Here is a 20,479-nt window from a genome sequence, read left to right on the forward strand (position 1 = left end):
AGTGACAGGAGCTTGTTGACCTTTCCCCTTTTGTAGATCACGACTCCATTTTCCTAAACTAAGCAAGTCATCCTCCACCTGGATAACCAAAGTTTTTGCAGCCGCCAAATTAGGAGGTCTCACTCTTCGTATCTGAAAGCTTACATTAGAAGGTTGAGCACTGATGAAGAAAGTCATTTGATTTTCTTTAGTGGATCTTTTGTTGATAGGAATTCGATTTACTGTCTAATTAAAACAAGCAATGAATTCTTGCATGGGCTCATGAATTTCCTCCTTCATTTGAGTCAACTGGGAAAGGAGAAAATGTTCATCTTCGGTAGTTTTAAATCTCCTCTCGAAATCTTGATCAAGGTTGCCCATGAAGTAATTGATCCACCTGGTAGCTGACCAAACCATTCAGTCATAGCTTCTATGAGTGTTTCAACAAAAAGATGAACAAAAACATCTTCATGTTGAATTGCAAGAACCCCACTTGCCGTAAAGAAGGCACTAATGTGTTGATTAGTGGTAACTTTTTCGTCCTTAGAAAACTTAGGAAGAATTTTTCTAGAGCCGACGAGCATGTCATGTAATTGGTTCCTTAAAGCTAATGGACCAATAGCAGCTTCCCATGGGACCGGTGGTTGTAGTGCTTGTTGTGCCATAGGTGGGAGAATGATGTTCAACGACTGCAAATTTATAGCTAGAGGTAGAAGGGTACCTGGCAGGATCAAAGCTTGAAAGGCCACAGGAGAAATAGTAGCCTTGGGTGGTAAGGATGGCCTACTAACATATTTGACCTCCTTCTTCTTCTTAGGAGTAACCGGCTTAAAATCTAACTTCCGAAGGGCTTCAAAATCTTCGTCTAGCAGACCCTTTTGTCTGTCAACTCGAGTATATGGTTTGTCAGCCAGCTTATTGGTTATTATTTACTTGCCCCTAGATGTGACCAAGATTCTGCCTGTTTCTCCTTAGGATAACTACTATTCTTTCAATGACTACGATGTTCTAACCAATAGGAGCTCTTCGCAAGATTTCTCCAAATTCTTCTTCTTCTTCAACAACTTGATTTACTTGATGATATTGATGTGCACTTCATATACACCTCTAGGCTCGGGTGTTCAAGTTTGAAATAATATCTTGTTGGCTGTCTTGTAAGCCAAGATCTAGTTGGAGAACAAGAAAAATGCTCTCATGTGGTAGCGCCATCGTGCCTCGTTCAATCTCCCCAGTAGAATTGCCAAAATTTTGTTGGTAAATAGATTTGTCACTGTAAAAAAAAAATTCCCAATGGAGTATATGTGGCAAACCATTCACAATAGTTGGATAGGCCCTTGATATCTGGCCTTCCTCTGTGTTTAGAGGGGCAACTCCCTCATATGATATAATTTTTAAAGATTTTCAAATAAAGAAACTAAAATTTTAAAGATCAAGAGAAATTCGTTCAGGACGAATGCACCACACGACTTCACAACTTTCTTGAGTCAATCATAGAATGATAACAAAGGCAATCAAGAACTACACTTGAAAATGACCATTATTACCATGTTGATTCATGATTCGTAAACATTCACACAATACAGTGAAAACGCTCAGTACAAAGAATCAGTAGTTTATACTGCAACAATCTTGATTTTAGAGCAAAAAACCAAAAGTGAATCTCATTTCATTTTCTTGCACCAAGAACATAATAGAGATTTTCAATTTCAAAGACAAAAGTTGTACATATTTTCCAAAATTTGTCTCCTGACCAAAATTTCAGCATAGTGTTCCCTTATTCTAAAGTCCAAAAAGTTCCTCTTTACAAAGCTAAAAAGAGCCCTTATATAGACATAGAGGTTAATAACTACCTCTTCGTGGTTAATAACCACCTCCAAAATACGTAATTTTGGAGAGGTTAATTAACCTTAATAAAATTAACCTATACAAGGAAAACTTTCAAAAACAAAACTTTAGCTAGAATTTCTAAGGGTGTATACATATCCAATCACTGGTCTTCTAGCTATGAATTCTATCTACCTGGACATGACTAACTTATCTTGGATCTCTTCTGACTCTTGTCAATAGGCTGAAATGTTGCAATCTTCTAGAGTGACTGCAACCAAACTGAGCTTCATCATAGTTTTGGCATCCAATACTCGATTCTCTATTTCTGAATGAATTTGGATTCTGAAAGAATCAAGAAGAAATTGGCAATCAATATGTTGAAGATCACCTACTATTGCCCCACCTGTGATAATAGAGGCTAATTCATCTGTAACTTTCATTTTCAGCTGCTCCCAAAAAGCTATTAGTTTTTCAAACTCAGTGATCCCTTTGCTGATATTTATCATTTTCCAATTAATACTTTTACTCCAGATACGTGTCTGATTCTCACTTGTATCAACAATAATTTTCTCAAGAACTAGGGTGCTTGTGTCTAACTTGGCCATTTCTTGTAATTCATCAGCTACTTCTTGCCAGGTGACTTTCTGTTCTTTGCTACTTTCTAGCTCTTTAGAAATTTCATGTATCTGTTCGATGGCTTTTCCATATATTTCCTTCACTTTAGTTATGAGTTTTGAAGCATCTTCTATCATTCTATTTATCCAAGCTTCGATCATCATACTATGTCACTTGTGTTTGTTTACTCTTTCAACAACAACATGATCAAGAATGCCATCAGGACCTACTAAGGCTGGTGAAATAACTACTATCTTCGCATTAGAGGAATTGCTAATCGAATTGATGTAAGACACCAGCCTCTGAACTTGCTCTTCGAGTTGCTCCTTGGATCTTTTCTCTTTCTTTATTCTTTGTAACATTTGGGCAGTAGTCACTTCAAAATTTTGAAAATCTCTTTCTGTAGTAGATGGACCAAGATCAACCTTATCCAGAATGAAATCCAACTTGGATGCTTCATCAACATTCTTCTCAATTATGGGCTTGGCTATTTCTATACATAGATTGCCTAAAGTTTTATCAACAGCTAACCTGGACATCACTTTAGTCTTTTTCACTTTAGGAGGCTTCTGAAGGAAACTCCAGATCACATCAAATGGAGGCGGGATCATTTGAACAACTTTCTTCTTCTTCTGAAAACTAGTCTTGAACCATGAATGCGTAGTATCTGAAACTTGCATGTCACATGTTATATTTTCAGCAATCATTATTAAATCTTTTGAATTAGATAATTGATTATCCAACCGTGTGATGTCTATTAATGATATCTCAAGAGGAGAGAGGCTCAAATGAGGAATTACAACATCATGAGAGGATGTAACAGGAATGTGTTGTTCAACAGTTAGAGGAGTTCTTTGATCCTTCTCATTAGGTTCATTTCCTTTTTTATTCACTCTAGTAGATTTACCTTTCATTTTTGTCCTTCTGACTGTAAACTTGGTTGATTTAGATCTTCATCTTGATCTAGAACACTTGTATCTAATTGTTGTATTTTCTCACTAGAAGATGCCTTTAATGCCATTCGAGATGATTCTCCTTGATTGCCTCTCCTCTCTTTACTTTGAAATTCACCAGTCACTTTTTCTGCTCTGATTTTACTTACCCAATCTCTTGTTCTTTTAAGGACATATGCAACTCTTTCTTTCAGGCTTTTCAACCCCTGAACTGACCAATTAATAGGAGGAAGATCTAGTAATTCAATTTTCTCCTAGTAGAAGGGATCAACCAAGGAAACTTCATCATTATCTACACCTATCACATCAATATTCACCTTGAAGTCTATTACCTGCTTTACTGTAAGCCGCATCCAATCTCTCTTCCTGACTTCGAAATCATTTTCACAATCCTCCCAGAAGTCCTCTAGAGCCAGAAAGTGACAGAGGCTGGGGTTTAGCTTTAACTCATTAATTGCATAGCCTTTACTATCATAAGGGAAACACGTAGTATAAGGATGCATATTTATTGTGACAATGGATCTCTCTATATTCCTCGCATCTGATGCAATGTCACAACTATAATATCCGATGCCGATAGGAAAAGATATTTCATCTATCCTCATGTTCTTGCAAAGTTTATTGATTTGACTAATCTGCCTGCACATTTCAATCAAGAGCAATTTATCATCAACAAATCTAGGTAGCATTAGGGGACACCCATCATAGGCAGCTAACCTAATATAAGTGAACTTTAGGAACTATATGAAAACACTTCCATATTTTTGTACTTTCATCACTGCTTCTAGTGAAATTTTGAGTCCCATGTTTCCCTGAATTTCTCTTACAATCAACATTGTGAATGCATCATTCACTCTTCTAAAATGGTGCAAGCTATTGTCATACTGTATCTAAGGAAGATGATTGTAAATAATGGTTGTATCATCATATATACCTTGTCGGTTAAGCCCTAGCCAACTTTTGGTACTTGCAATAGCATAGAAAAGGTATGAAGTCATGTAGAAGCAATCATTTTCCTGAAGCTCCATGAGTTGCCTATGCAATGAATCACTGATAATTTCCACCCAATCAATGCGTTGCTTCCCTTCGCAGACCATGTTAATAAATAGGAACATCCAACCTTCGAACTCATGTGAATCCCAAAGTCCTATTATCTTGCTTAATAGAGTTACCATGTTCACTACATCTTCCTTTAACAATGATCTGTGAATGGATTTGGCTAGTTGAGATTTCCCTTTACTTGGTTGCAAGAGCCATGACCTGGCAACAATGTTTAAACACTGAGTTTGATTCACCATATAGTACTCCTTAGCAGTTCTTAGATTGATGTTGGCATATTGCACTTTGGTAGGTAGTCAGAAGGTAATGTCAATAGAAACAAGATCTAGACGGACAATCACTTTATTATTTGATGAAATGACTTCCCTAGTATTTGGATGATAAGCTTTCATGCATTCCAATACTAGATCGGGGCACTGTGTTGAAATAGGATGCCCTCCTGCTCGAGCTAGGCCACTTTCCAATATCTTTCTAGCCAAAGGGGTCCTTTCCTCGCTCTCAAGAGATGACCAAAAATCTTGAAGGCAAACACTTCCTAAAATGGTATCACTAATGTCTAAAAGTGTATTTTTTTAAATGGGAGCATAATTCGGCCTTTGATATTTGTATTTCATGGTCCGGTTATTGACCTTTTTCTCAATTACACCAAATGTCTTCGACCCCGCATTGCCTCTTTATTTCCAGCTTCAAAGTGATAAACCAAACATTCTATCAAATAGATGTGTCAACATTATTGTATAATATCTTAATTAATCCTTGACTGTCATTTGATCAAACAATTTGGTGACATTCTCTACAGTTCCACATTTCACATATATGCAGCTTGCCACTATGCATTTGACTGAGAATCACCACGTTTTGGAGCTCGTATTAGGCATTCATATGGTTATCGATGAAGATCATTTAGTCACATCCACTAGTTGTATGGGACTCAGTTCACATTCCAAGAGTGCATTTCATCAAACAGGTCAAGTTCAGTCCCATGTATTGCCTACACTCTCCATTACGTCACATATTAGAAAATGAATCCCTTTCTACGCATGGAGCTGAAGAGATTGTTCTTGATGCATTTGCATTAAGTATTGTAGGCTGGAAAATGCAGGAAGACTGCAAGTAAGAGTAAAGGCATTTATCCAAAATGTTCACGTGTTGGTTTCTTCACATCCGTCCAAACTCAGGGTGCAGGTGTTTGGATGACTCAAAACTTGAACTTTGATGGCGCACAACTTGCAATATCTCTTATTTTTATTGGGAGTTTTGGGCCTTCCAAACAGTTCGCATGTAGTGCCTTGCTTATAAATCTAATTCTCTTCCTTTATGCTCCTCTGCAGTCCATAAAACTCAAGTTATCTTGCATATTATCGAGCTCGTTTATTATGTTTATGCCCACATTTAAATCGACTTCCTTCTCTTCAAAACCTAAGCAAGCTCCGAGAGAAAACTCTAGTCCACAACACAACTCCAATGGGACTGCTTGTCTCCACGGCACTTTGAACTTTCATCGTCACAACCAGACTACAATACATTATTACACTGACTGTGTACATACACCAAACGTGTGCTACACAACTTTGACTGTATGAAGGAATTCTTATAGACTTCTCAAATTATTGCCTTGGAAATTTTCACTATCGTTCTTTGATTCCCACATTCATGCAAATGGTGAATTTGATTCATGTGGAGAGTTAGTGATTGTTGGTAAGTTTCCTTTAGGCACAAACATCTTCTATCAATCTATAACATCTACTACTTTAATGGATTTGAAAACCCCATGTTGCTGCAAATAAACTATGAGAGTGCTATTCCCATGTAGAGCTATACTCCAAAATGAACACATATTGGTCAATCACCTTATTATTTTGGGTTGCATCTCTGGATTGAGTATCTTGTAAATTTATGAGTTTTCATTGTGACTGATCATGGACCACCCATATACCCAATCCTTCATCAAGAAATTCAAGAGGTTAATAACCGCCTCAAAAATGCGTATTTTGGACTTGACTATTAACCTCTTTTTAAGAGGTTAATGGTTAATGATTTGTTTCAAAATACATGTTTTGATCCATGAACCTTAACCTTTTGAGAGGTTAATGATGGGGGAGAGAATACATGATTTTGGAGAGGTTAATTAACCACCTCCAAAATACACAATTTGAAGCTTAACCTTAATCATTTGAGAGGTTAATGGTTAATGATAAAATTGAAAATACATATATTTGGGTCTCTCCATTAACCTGCAATAACTTTGGACTCAAAAGTTGTATTTTGAAAATTCAAAGTGCTGGGCAGAGTTGGGAACAGGCCAGAGATATTGAAAGGCATAGTTTCTTAAAAACTCTGAGAGTAAGTGACCAATTTAATGCTTTAAACGAGGAAAATTTCAAAAATAACCATAGCTCAGAAATTGAGACAATTTTGATAACAGAACAACAAAGCTCATTTCATGAACCACGATAGCCCAAGAATTTTAAGAAAAGTTCTGCACATTCAAAATCACCTTAGAATTGTTCATTCATTCACTACTTATTTTAAGTAGTGGTGGGACAAGTAGGTCATGGAATCCTTCTTTTTAGAAAGCGTCAAGAGAACGATGGATAGATAAAGCACTTCACCTTACTCCCAACTTATTGGTAGTAGTCATTCGTGTACTTGACCACCTATCAAACGGACCTGCAAATAGTATTAGCCCATTTCCCTTTGCAATAACATTTTATATAATTATCTTAAGGGGGTCGATATATAGACATTAGAATGACGGGAGCTATACAATGAAATGTGCACTTTGCCCACTTCAAAGTTAACAACTCTAATAACCAATGCATTTAAAAAATAATGGCAACGCACTATAATTGAATGCAATTTTTTTTTTTTAGATGAATTGTTCTATAAGGGATACCATGAGGTGCTTCAATTTGAGTAGGCAGAACATCTACAAATTTCGATGTTTTGTCACTCCTACAAGACAGCCAATTAAAAGAGAGGCTTCTATACATAATTGGGTGTCTTGGCAGTCCTAAAATACATTTTCTTCGATTGGATTATGTGTTTTCTTATACATGTTAACAGTCCCGTTTGGTTATCTTTCGTAAGTCTGTATACGAAATACTGCATGTGCAGATGGGCTTTGACCGCATATTACTAGATGTTATTTTGAACCGACTCTTGGGGAATAGCACTTCGTGTTACTTCAACATAAAACTCAACATAAACACAATTGAATCCTGTTAAGTTATAGTAAAATTAAATTGTTACTATTGTAGCGATAATCACGGTTCTATGTATTAGATCCATATGATCAAACTATGCATCACCTCCAGTCACCATTACTTTGTTCTCAATACAATTACAATTTCAGCTGTAAAATTTTATTGACAGAGAACCAAATACCATATGTAGCCATTTACAATTGACATAAACCAAAAAATTGTAGTTTCAGCTATATAATTTAATGAAAGAAAACCCAATACCATATGCAGCCATTTACTCAAATGGCCATATCCTACATTACTGCGCACTTACTTTCATTCCGCTCATCACAACTATTCAAGTCCTCTCAACAAACCTTGCTTCTTCATAGATGGTTTAGTTCTAACGGTCTGCACTACATTAGTATGCAATATATTATTCTCAAATCACAAGCATTCAGAACTACATATATCTAGCTGTACTCTGGTAGTTAAAGCATTGATCTTTCAAGATAAATGCATACAAAAAGATTTTCAAATCAAAAGGTACAGTTTATGCCTAGAAGCGCTTCACTGATGGAAGGCAAGTTTTTTCGAAACATCACACTGAATGCCCCACCACAAAAAACAATACTTCTAAAAAAAATCTGTGATCTGCTGACAAACGAGCAGATTTTCAGATAGAATATTAGAATAGGAAACATGGAAATCCTGTACTCCAAAATCCTAACCCAATAATAGGCTGTGTCAATGCAATAATGATTAGGTCTCCAACTGCATGGATGGGTGAGTCGGCGTTTCCGACGAATCCATAAGAGCTGAACACATTTTCCACCATTGCGAGGCAACCCGGGGCAGTAGAAAAAAAATCTCAGGAAAAAATACTAATGATGAATATGTTATCAATAAAAATAGTATTTACAGGAGGGAAATCACTCCCATTATTCAAAACTGAACAAAAGAATTTATACAGAATAGACACATAGTTGAAGGCTCAGCTACAAATGGACATTGCAAACCTCTTTGTGTGGTTACATGTATAACAGATCAACTTTGAATAGGAACCAAATACAAGATGCAAATGTTCCTAAACTCCACCAAACCATCTCCAAAATGTAACCTGGTCCATAGCCAACACTTGTGATCTCCATTGCTATGATCAATTCAATGTTTCACTTATTCAAAACTAGCATTTCTGCATTTTGTATCTGCCGAGATATTGAATTATACCGGTCATAATTTACTAAACTTCCTAAAATATGTATCCATGGATCAGCCCACACAAAATGTATTGTTGCAATACATTCGATAAAACATATCCCACATAGAGATTTTAAGACATTGTCTTTCATCAGCTAGAAAGTGAGGTCCTTATTAGTTATATATCATAGATGCCATGTCAATTATATGCAACCTGCACCGTCCACATTATGTTCAAGGAAAATCCTCTAAATTAAACCATAGCTAAAGCCTCCAGACGTCTGAGTTGTTAGCCCATTGCATTTCTCACAAAGCTCATGCAATGTATATAAACCCACACCCTAATTATAACTCACTTGACATGAAAAACAAACCTTCATTTAGATAAATCAAATGATTATTGGTTGGATTGTTTACCCAATAAAAATCTATTAGTAAAGATGGTATTCAAGAGTATTCTGTTCAAATGAAAAACAATGAAAATTATTTAAGCCTCTCTTAGACCTCTAAACAAACTCAAGAAAGTTAACACCTTCCAGAAACTGAGAAAACACATTCAGCAAAATATCCTATTTTGACAAGGATGGGTCTGTTCACATTACCATCATCTACAAACTGCAGATTGAAATATTGTTACCAGCAAAATCCTTAGCATCTGTGAGATTATTTCTGGAATCGATTGTGTAAGATTTTTTCCTATCAACATTTCAGATCACACTGCATGATCCATCATCAGAATGCAAGTGAATAAGAGGAGCAGAAAATCAATCCATGATGGATTATGCAGTGTGATCCGATACATTGATGGAAAAAATCTTACACAGTCAATTCTAGAAATAATCTCACATATACCTGGATGGATTGTGGAAACTTGATAGCTTTGACCTTAGCATCTACCACCTGCATATCGAAAAGTCGTCACCAGCAAAAATGCTTAGCATCTACAAACTGCATATTACAAAATAAGACCACCCAATTCTATTCCCATTTTCCCAATAAGTTAATTGTATAAATTTTGAATCTTGCAGCCATTATGTTGTAGGATGAACTTATCTAGTGCTCATTAATTGAGCATGAATAAAGAAAAGTTTTGTTGAAAAGAGGCACATTTAAGAAGTCTTACAAAGACTTTTTAAAAAGTCATTTTTTCGTTCATGGTCTTAAGATGCTGAGTGCACTCTGTACAGCTATTTACTACATATATTTGTCTCTTGATTTGAAAGTGGGATGTTAAAGTCATTACATCAATTATAAATGTGCAAGACGATAAAGCAGTAGTCAAAGAAACGTTTTAGAGAATATCTATGATTAAATTCTTGAAAAATGCTAATTAGTGAAACACTGGAGTGTTTAGAAGCTACACATTTTGTGAAAAACACTAATTATGAACCGCTGAACAACTACAAAACATTGAATTGTGTCATAAGCTTTGAATATGTCAGAAATTACTGCCAGTGGATATTTCACTGCGATTTAGATCTAGATCCGGTAGAAGTGCATATTTCAAAGAGCAACTAATTACACAAAAAACATTTTTTGTTGCTAGCTCAACTAAGCATATGAATTTTATCATATTAACGCAATTTAAGGTGTAAAGATTCCACACAAATCATATGACTGGTTGAAGAAACGAGAAAAATGTGTAATGAAAGTCTTCTGATAACATTTCACTGAAGCCTCTTTGGTATATTTACTGGCACGGTAGAGCTTGAGAATGAAAATTGCCTCATTGAAATAGACATACATCCTTGCAAGGGTCATTAGTCTGTTGGATCTATATCTTGAGGATCTCCCTTCTTCAGGACCTTAGATGACATCATAAATAAGCCGAGATGTAACAGTGTAATTAAATTGTTGGATATCAAAACGAATTGAGATTTGGAGGAGGATCCAAATGCAACGGATGTAGATTTAGGGCTCAAAAGGAAACCAGGCATACATCATACACAAGTTCAAAAACTGCCCGTGCATGAAATATTCAAGCTGCTACAAGAAAACAACTATGATAGCTTAAAATGCTAGTAGATTTATACTAGAACTAGCTTTAAAATTGCTCAGAATGGCCGGAAAATGAAACTGTGATCTAATATAACTTTAATTTCTCTGTCCATATTAAAGTTATACACTGATGAAAGATATATACATGTATAACTACAATCCACCAAAGGGAACATTTCGCTGAAAAACAAAAGTCAAAGATAACTTTGCATCTCATCTATGCAAAGCAGTATTACAATTTCTCTCTGAAACATCTATTACCAACCTGTAGGAAGTCTTCGCAGGGGAAAAGAATTCAATTGCTTAGAGGCATTTCCCAAAGAAAATGGATGAAGCAATAGGGTAACGAAGATTCTAGACTGCTGCTGCAATCATCTCTCTTAAAGTTCAATCTGAATCACTGCCTGTGCTCTCCATAGCCTTCAGACCCATTGGCTTCTGCATCAATGTATACAATTGTATCAATTTTTGAGTAAGTCGAACCAATTTCTATATGCATCAATCCAAGTAGAAAAGGCACTTTAAAAAGATCTAATAATAATAATAATAATAATTGTTATGAGTGTTGTTAATGCTGCGTTTGTTGCTTGTTAAAACTGCCTTTTGGAGTCCTTACCCTAGTTTTGCTGCTTCTAATACTAAACACACATGATACCCTCAATGCAGCTGTTATGAATAGCAGTGTAGGATCTACATTACCTTCTTTATGCTCTTCTTTTCCCTCACGTCATATCTTCCTCTTGCCACATCTGAAAGCCAAAACCCAGGGCAGCAATTCTGTCACACATAGACAAGCATGTTAGTTGATGTCCAGTCAAGGCAATACAATATCCAATACATCTCAATCCTTTACAAAGTAAGGACCGACATCATTCTCGAAACAAATACAGTAATATTTATTAGCGGGGATCATAAACCCGATATTTAAGTACCCTAAATGATTAACTCGGATGACAATGACAACTCCCCAGAAACCCAAAGTAAATTGTTCTCAAAACATCCAGGTCCCAATTTTTTGAGGTTCCCCATTAAAGATCTGACGAATAGAAACATAAAGAGAGTGGGAGAGAGAAAATTAAGATCAACCTGTAAATTCCTCTCAACAATTTTAGGGCGCTTTTTAGGCCTCTGCGGAAGCTTGCTGCCCTTGATGACTAAAAAGTCGTATTCCTTCTCCTTCCTTGATAATGCGAGCAATATCCTAGGCCATGGAAAATTGTCCATGTCCATATTCTCGGGAGGCTGAGCACAGGCTTCGGTCTCTGAAGGAATAAAAGAAGCTGGAGCAACGCAATCCCTAATATCCCCATCCTTACAAAGGGCGGTTTTGTCAGGCACGTAAGAAGATTCTGGAGAATGCTCTTCTACCGTTTGATTAAACAAGAGTCCATTGCTTCCACGAGCAGCCACAGATTCAGGACTCCTATCAAATCCCACGCACAATAATCAAAACTGGTCAATTACGATAATACCCACATCAAGAATTAAGTATCCAACTGAAATTTGCCTTCAATGAATTCAAACCACAAAAACTCCCAACTCAAACATCAAATGCAAAATCACAGCAAAAGAGCATTCTGATCAAAGGGGGATTTGAAGTAACCAACCTTCTCATGGGTAAAGAGGTGAAATTTGTAGGCACGTGACATATGGATGATAAATGGTCACCGTTCCTAGGAGCATTTGAGTCAGATTTTTTAGCAGAATCATCAGCCATATTAGCCCTGCAACCCCTAGACCTCTTCTTCTGTCTCCATTGAGACAGCAGATCGCCTCCTGAAATCCTATTTTTCATGGGCTGGTTTTGATCTTCTTGGTTGTTGATATTGCCATTTATTGGCTCAAACGAAGAATCCAGATGAGAATTATCATTACTGTTTGAGAAACCCCCCTTGCTCATTTCTCCTTTTCCCTTCAAAATCACATCTTGGTTCTTTATACAAACTAACTTTCCATTCGCAGCGCCATTGTCATTAGTCCTCTTGTTGACTTTGAGATGGGTTTTGTTTCCATTGCTTGCAGGAGAATCCTCCTGACACCCACCTTGATATCTGTACAGAAAAAACTCCCCTCAAATTTCAGATCAAACACGCGACCAAATCCAAGAGCAAAAATGCAATGCATATTCATACTCAGAATTTCAAGGCAACTCACCTCATGACGGAATGGTTGTCATTCACCGCTAGAACGCTCGTAATAATACTAGTAGACTTGTCTGCAATCTGACTTCATGATCGACCTTCTGCTACCCAGGGTCTGAAATCGAAACTCTGCATGGTTTCTTTTAAGATTTTGCATGCTCTAGAAATTAGAGCACTAGACAAGATAGAATGGTGATGTCCGGTATAAGAATGAATATGAGGGAAAAGTGTAGAGAAGGGTGGAAGATTTTTTAAGAAACTCATTTGATACCCATTTAGAATTTTTTTTTAAAGAACAGATAATTTCAACCTTGATCACGCCCTTCTTTTTAACTTCCCTCCTTCCCGCTAGGTGGGACAATATCAAACTGTCCCTCGTTCAATTATATATCTTTATTATTATTATTAATTTTATTTGCGAGTTACATGAAAAGAGAAAACCCCTACTAAGATCTTAGCATACTACTTAAAGTGTGAACTCTTATCAACGAAGTCTATTGCAACTTACATTAAATTCATATTTTTATATGAGAGCAAGTGTATAGGTTTAGATCAAACCTTCTATTATTTTGAATTTTGAGTTTGGATGTAGAATAATACATTATGCACTCTATCCACATGACAAAATAAGGGAATAGGGGATATATAGAGGAATATTCCTCTCTTTCTTGTAATCTATTATTATTTTTAAGTGATTGTTGCAAAATAAGGATTTTCTCCTAAATTTGTTTTTGTCAATTGTTTGAAGGCTTAATTAGTTCAATCTATGTTTATTTAAGGTGGATATAATCTAATCCTCTCAATTCAAGGGCATGAGATGAATGATGGGGAGGAGAGAAGAAGGGGCAGGGATGGACATACCTTGTCAATCAAATAGTTGCATTATATGTTTGACTTGGTTGGCACTCAATTGCATTGCTCACTTTACTTCATTGTTATGTTTTAATTTGTTTACTTTGTCTTGTTTGTGAGTGTTTGGTCAATTTGTTTTTTATGTTAATTGGTTGGCCTATCTTGTTAGAAAGTTCTTTATGAGTTAGATTGATATTTTGAATGAGCATAAATTAAGTAAATTCAAAAAATGAACTAATCTATATTTTTTATATTTTTCCACATTAAAAAGTGATCTAATTAGCTAACTAAATGCAACAAGTATGATTCTGACTAGCTAAAGGAATATGTCATGTAAAAACTTGTGTCTAAAATATAGCTTGTAAATTATTTCACATGTATATTTTTATTTTTATTTTAATTAATTCATCGAAAATGATTTTGTTGTTGATATTGTTGATAGTATTTGATTTTAAAATAAACCACTATTAAAGGGAAAGTGCACTAAACTAAGGAACAAAAGGAATCTAAATGGGGAAAAATAATAAGAATGTGATTGCATAATACTAAAGTTACAGGTGTGTGTGTGTGTTATGTTCTTGTGAACAAAAAAATGTCTCTTCCACCAAAAACCTTTCAAAAATTTGCTATTGCAGTATGGTCAAGCATTGCATAACAAAAAAAAGAGATTGCACTCTCAATGTTGAAGGGAGATGCCAAGTATTAATGTATTTATTTTCTAATGTATATGAAGAGTTCACTTTTTTTCCTTTTTAAAATCAAATCTTAATCATTTTTAAAATAAAAATCATTTTTTTAAATAATATGCTTGTAAATTTTAACCAATTTCTTTAGACCCTAATCTTGAACCAAATTTAGATGGGAATATTCTTAGAGAGATCCCTCCACCACTTAGATCTCTTTCAACATTCCAACAAACCCTAGAGAAAATAAAGAGGACTTATTAGGTATTTATAATGGGATAAAATTCAAATAAGTAAGCTAGTTTTAACATAAAAGAGATCAAGATTTTATGGCTATGCTTCTATGGTCTTCAAGTTGTATATTTCGTGATGCAGGAGCATCTTGGGTTGCCTTGTAATCTTGCTCATTTTTTTGGTTCATTCTAGCAGTTTTCATCGAGTTTTTGTGTTAACCAAGTTGCAATGTTAACCGAAGTGTAGTGTTAACTTGTAACACCCCACTAAGGGATCCAAAAGAACTAACCTAAAGTTTTACTAAATTTGCAAAACATTTTTTTTTTAAAGAATAACATATACAACAATTATAAAATAGCGAAAGCAATAACATATGATCATACATATGCAACACATAACGAATTGCATTCCTTAAGGATCTCAAGACATTGAATCACATTTATATTTAAATAATACTAAGTCCAATAAATAATACATCCACATAAAAGAATAACTACAAGTTCAAATCCATTTAAATAATAAACATTTGTTCCAAATGTCACTTGGCAATAATAGGAATGCACAATCATCCACTATACATGTCACAAGGTATGAAAGGCTAAAAGAATATACATTTATAAAATAGATTACATCATCCCTTCGGATCCATGAGACAAAACACAATACAATAAGTAAAATCATCCATCATATAGCTATAACCATTCATCATATTACACAAAGATAGAATGCAAGGAAATACAAAACAAAGATCTCCAGCCACGGCATCAACGGACGAATCTCAATGGTAAAAGTAAAAAGCACTACCACCCGACCTCGTGGTAACCCAAAAAGGTCCACTCCCACCACACTGAGGAGATAGTCTCAAATCCCAAATAGGATAACAATCCCAAAAAACAAAAGTAATATCTAGGTCAAGGGAAAACCTAAAAGTAATCTAACTTAGGGTACCAAGATATAAAACAACATCTAAATCTAGAGGAAAACAAAGACACATTGGGAATCTACTATGCAAGTGGGCAAGTGTCATTGCATGAGTCAACCCTAAGGTTACCTTGGCAATTTGACTTGACCCCGGCCCCCTAGTGACTCTATGCAGCACTAATATCCTTTTGTATTGACAAGGCATGCTAACAATGCATGGTCGCAACCAAGCGTCCTCTCTACTTCCATCCTAGTCTGTACTAGCACTCGAGGCATGAGTGAGAAAGACAAAGACTCTTATTAGGTTCATTTTACTCTCATTTAGTGTAGTATTTTCACTTATTAAAATAACCTACAATGATTTACCCTAGCAGCCACTTTGGGCTCCGACCTCCATTGCAAGCCACTTCCTGACATTACATACAGATAACCTACCCTAAGCTCAGCAAAGAAAAAAGATCTCAAAAGACTAAAACCCATACATCAGTTTGCTAAACAAGCAACTAACAATAATAGAAATCACTTAGTTAAAGTTCAACATTACTAATACGATCATCCTCACAAGACTGATCCAAGAAGGTACACATAAATCAAAACATGACATCATATGTAATCACCAAAACAATATTTCCCAGCCTCTAGTAAACATCCTAGGGTTGTTCAACACTCTAGTCAACTCTCAATTCTGACATACAAGAAAACACTCAACAAGTAGTGCAATATCATAGTTTTGTTTGATTTTGAAGACACGCAGTCTAACTTTAAGTTTTTGTTTCAATGTAAGTTTTTGAGCAGCTAAGATTTATATTTTACCCTTACAACTTAACTCATTTATCCTTTTAGAACAAATTGCGTGATTACCCTTAACTTGTGAAATTACAAAGATCACCATTAAATATCATAAGATGACTTTAAAGATAATTATCTATTTAAATTATTAAAATAATAATTATTGATCATTACATAAAATTACTATGATTTTGTTAATAATCAAAATATTAAATAATAATATTAATATATAATTTTAAGCATTATTAAATAATATTTACTATTAATCAAAAAAATAATTTAATTAAATTAATAATTATTTAAAACAAAACTATATTAATAATTTATTAATTATTAATTAAATAAATAAACTTATTAATAAAATTATTAACAAATAGTAATTAATTAATTTTATATATATATATTTATACAATCATACATAAGCAACACATAACAGATTACATTTCTTAAAGATCCCAAGACGTTGAATCACATTTATATTTAAATAATACTAAGTCCAATAAATAACACATCCACATAAAAGAATAACTGCAAGTTCAAATCTATTTAAATAATATATATTTATTTTGAATGTCACTTGGCAATAATCGAAATGCACAATCATCCACTGTACATGTCATAGGGTATGAAAGGCTAAAAGAATATACATTTATAAAATAGATTACATCATCCCTTTCGGATCCATGAGACAAAATACAATACAATAAGTAAAACCATCCATCATATAGCTATAACCATTCATCATAATACACAAAGATAGAATGCAAGGAAATACAAAACAAGGAACTCCAACCACGAGATCAACGAACGAATCTCAATGATAAAAGTAAAAAGCACTACCACTCGACCTCATGGTAACCCAAAAGGCCCACTCCCACTGTGCTGAGGAGATAGTCTCAAGTCTCAAATATGATAACAATCCCAAAAAACAAAAGTAATATCTAGGTCAAGGGAAAACCTGAAAGTAATCTAACTCAGGTTACCAAGATATAAAACGACATCTAAATCTAGAAGAAAACAAAGGCACGTAGGGAATCTACTATGCAAGCGGGCAATTGTCAATGCATGAGTCAACTCTAAGGTTACCCTGGTAGTTTGACTTGACCCCAACCCCTTAGTGACTCTATGCGGCTATTATATCCTTTCGTACTGACACGACGTACTAACAATGAATGGTCGCAACCAAATGTCCTCCCTACTCCCATCCTAGTTTGTACTAGCACTCAAGGCATGGGTGAGGAAAGACAAAGACTCTTATTAGGTTCATTTTACTCTCATTTAGTGTAGTGTTTTCACCAATTAAAATAAGCTACAATGGGTTACCCTAGCAGCCACTTTGGGCTCTGACCTCCATTGCAAGCCACTTCCCGACATTACATACAGATAACCTACCCTAAGCTCAACAAAGCAAAAAGATCTCAAAAGACTAAAACCCATACATCAGTTCTCTAAACAAGCAATTGACAAGAATAGAAATCACTTAGTCAAAGTTCAACATTACTAATATGATCATCCTAATAGGATTGATCCAAGAAGGTACACATAAATCAAAACATGACATCATATGTAATCACCAAAACAATACTTCCCACCCTCTGGTAGACATCCTAGGATTGGTCAACACTCTAGTCAACCCCCAATTCTGACATACAAGAAAGCACTCAACAAACATTGCAATATCATAGTTTTGTTTGATTTTGAAGACACGCAGTTTGAGTTTAAGTTTTTGTTTCAATGTAAGTTTTTGAGCAACTAATATTTACATTTTACCCTTACAACTTAACTCATTTATCCTTTTAGAACAAATTGCACAATTACCCTTGACTTATGAAATTACAAAGATCACCATTAAATATCATAAGATGACTTTAAAAATAATTATCTATTTAAATTATTAAAATAATAATTATTGATCATTACATAAAATTACTACGATTTTATTAATAATCAAAATTATTAAATAATAATATAAATAAATAATTTTATGCATTATTAAATAATATTTACTATTAATTAAAAACTTAATTAAACTAAATTAATTAAATTAAATAATAATTCATTAATTATTAATTAATTAACAAAACCTATTAATAAAATTATTAATAAATAATAGTTAAAATTTTATATAAAAAATTAAAATTAATAAAATAATTTTTATTTTTTAAACAAAAACTACTTGCGACTTTATTTAGTTTAAAGCCCACAAACTAAATGTTGCCATGGCAGCTCTGCTGGCATGATAGCAGAGTATTGTCACGATAATACATTTTTTGTCACGACAACAAGTTTGTCGTACAAACCTTTAAAGGTCGTTGGCATCCTTCATGCTGTCGTGGTGGGGGTGATGGGAGGTGGGGTTTGGTGGCCCTGCCTCCATCAATTCTATTTTATGATATATATTTTTAAAATTTATTATATATTTATTTTAAAACAAATTTTGCTTAATAATAAACAAAACAACCCCCATTAACATTTTTTAATATATTTTTTATATATAAAAATACTAATAATGTTCTAATAGGGAAAATATGATAAACTAATCGAATTTTGCATTCTAACAATTCAATTTCTTCCCAAAACCCTTTCTGATTAAAATATCAACTATTTAATTTACTGAATGAGGGTTTTCTAATTTCTTTTCATCCTCATATACAGATAGAATTCGATATGAATACCAATAAATTCATAATGAAAGATTCATCATAAACAAAATTTTGGAAAATAGAATTGACAAACACAATGTAGATAGGAATTTTGAAAAACATAATTCATTATGTGAATAAAACACAAGATTCTACCTAAATCTTATGCTAATACGCAACCACATGAAGAATGTGAGAAAATCCTCTTTCCTCTAAAACCCTTCTTTCTGAAAATCCTTCCTCCAAAATCCCCGGTCCTTGCGAAATGAACTCTCAATCTTTGATGAGGAGTTCTCCCCTAAATTTGGGGCATTGATTGTGCAATCACGCGAGAGAACTTGTTGATCACAATCTTTTAAACATTTTATTACTTTTTGGATATTCATGCACACTTTTTGCAATTTAAAACATCTTTATTAAATTATTTTCTCTTTCTCTCTTTAATTAATTTTCAAAGCATTTTTTGATAAAATATTTATTAATTTAAGTAATAATAATAATATTTAGCATTTATTTTAAAATGATCTCCTAAATATATTGTTGATCTCAGATTGGTTTTGACAATTGAGTGTCAACACACTTAAAACATTCACTATGCTCATATTGAACTAAGCACTACATGTCAAGTTGCAATGAGTGCCGAGTCACTTAAGTGCCGAGTAGACAATACATGCTGAGTGATTCAAGTGTCGATCAAATAGTAGATGTCGAGCAGTTCAAGTGTTGAGTCAGAGACAAAATTTTAGTATGTGTCGAGCATCAATAACCTTAGGTGTCGAGTAATACACATTTGACATAGTTGTTTGAGATTGCACAAACAACTATGTAAACCATTTTTCAGCCGACCTAAGAACAAAATAAAATCTTTTGAAGATGAGGACAAATCTATAAGCAAATTCCCTATGTAATTACATTCAGCCAATCAGAAAAAGGGAAGGATTAAGCGACAAGAAGGATGAATACCATCCATAGATTCATACCTAACCCTAAGTCTTCTAGTCTTCTTAAGGAGGATGAAACCCTAAACTTCATTAAGTGAGTGTGTAAAGAATTGAAAGAAGAGAATAGTGAAGTTTGCATGGAGACTTAGAAGTTGTAAGAGAGCGAATTGCAGAATTAGTTTGAGAAGAACAAAGGATAGAGGATATAGCATTGACATATTAAATTAGAGAGGATCAAGAAGGACATAGTATAGATTTGATCTTTAATTAGGCTACCAGAGCTAATCACAAGATCTATGCTGAAATATCCTAACAGGTGATTTTAGTTAAATCTCTTAGGTGGAGTAGTCCTAACAGACTATTGTAAATCCTTTAATAGGGTGACATTCCAAGTGGATGTTCTGAAGTCCTTTAACTGAGTGAAAGTACGGATCTATGTCACCTTCGGGGCTAACTTTGA

At 34.4% G+C, this 20,479-nt stretch overlaps 1 protein-coding gene across 3 annotated transcripts; it reads right to left on the minus strand.

Moving 5' to 3' along the window:
• Positions 1–8,478: 8,478 nt before the first annotated feature.
• On the minus strand, positions 8,479–13,219 carry LOC149567583 (uncharacterized). 3 transcript variants are annotated; one of them, XR_016362442.1, is made up of 6 exons: positions 12,971–13,219; positions 12,424–12,867; positions 11,903–12,239; positions 11,516–11,593; positions 11,082–11,254; positions 8,479–9,718 (listed from the first exon to the last, which is right to left on the minus strand). XR_016362442.1 is itself a non-coding variant. In XM_089820824.1 (5 exons), exons 1-5 carry the CDS (start codon positions 12,973–12,975, stop codon positions 11,204–11,206), a joined length of 915 nt encoding a protein of 304 aa, XP_089676950.1. In that variant the 5' UTR covers positions 12,976–13,219; the 3' UTR covers positions 10,967–11,203. The 3 variants fall into 3 exon arrangements, 1 of the variants encoding a protein (XP_089676950.1); XR_016362443.1 differs by lacking the exon at positions 8,479–9,718 and adding an exon at positions 10,654–10,801; XM_089820824.1 differs by lacking the exon at positions 8,479–9,718 and having other exon boundaries at positions 10,967–11,254.
• Between the last annotated feature and the right edge of the window lie 7,260 nt (positions 13,220–20,479).

This window comes from Cupressus sempervirens, chromosome 3 (genome assembly GCF_028749045.1).
Source record: "Cupressus sempervirens isolate cs-2001-9-10 chromosome 3, ASM2874904v1, whole genome shotgun sequence".
Lineage (NCBI taxonomy): Eukaryota > Viridiplantae > Streptophyta > Pinopsida > Cupressales > Cupressaceae > Cupressus > Cupressus sempervirens.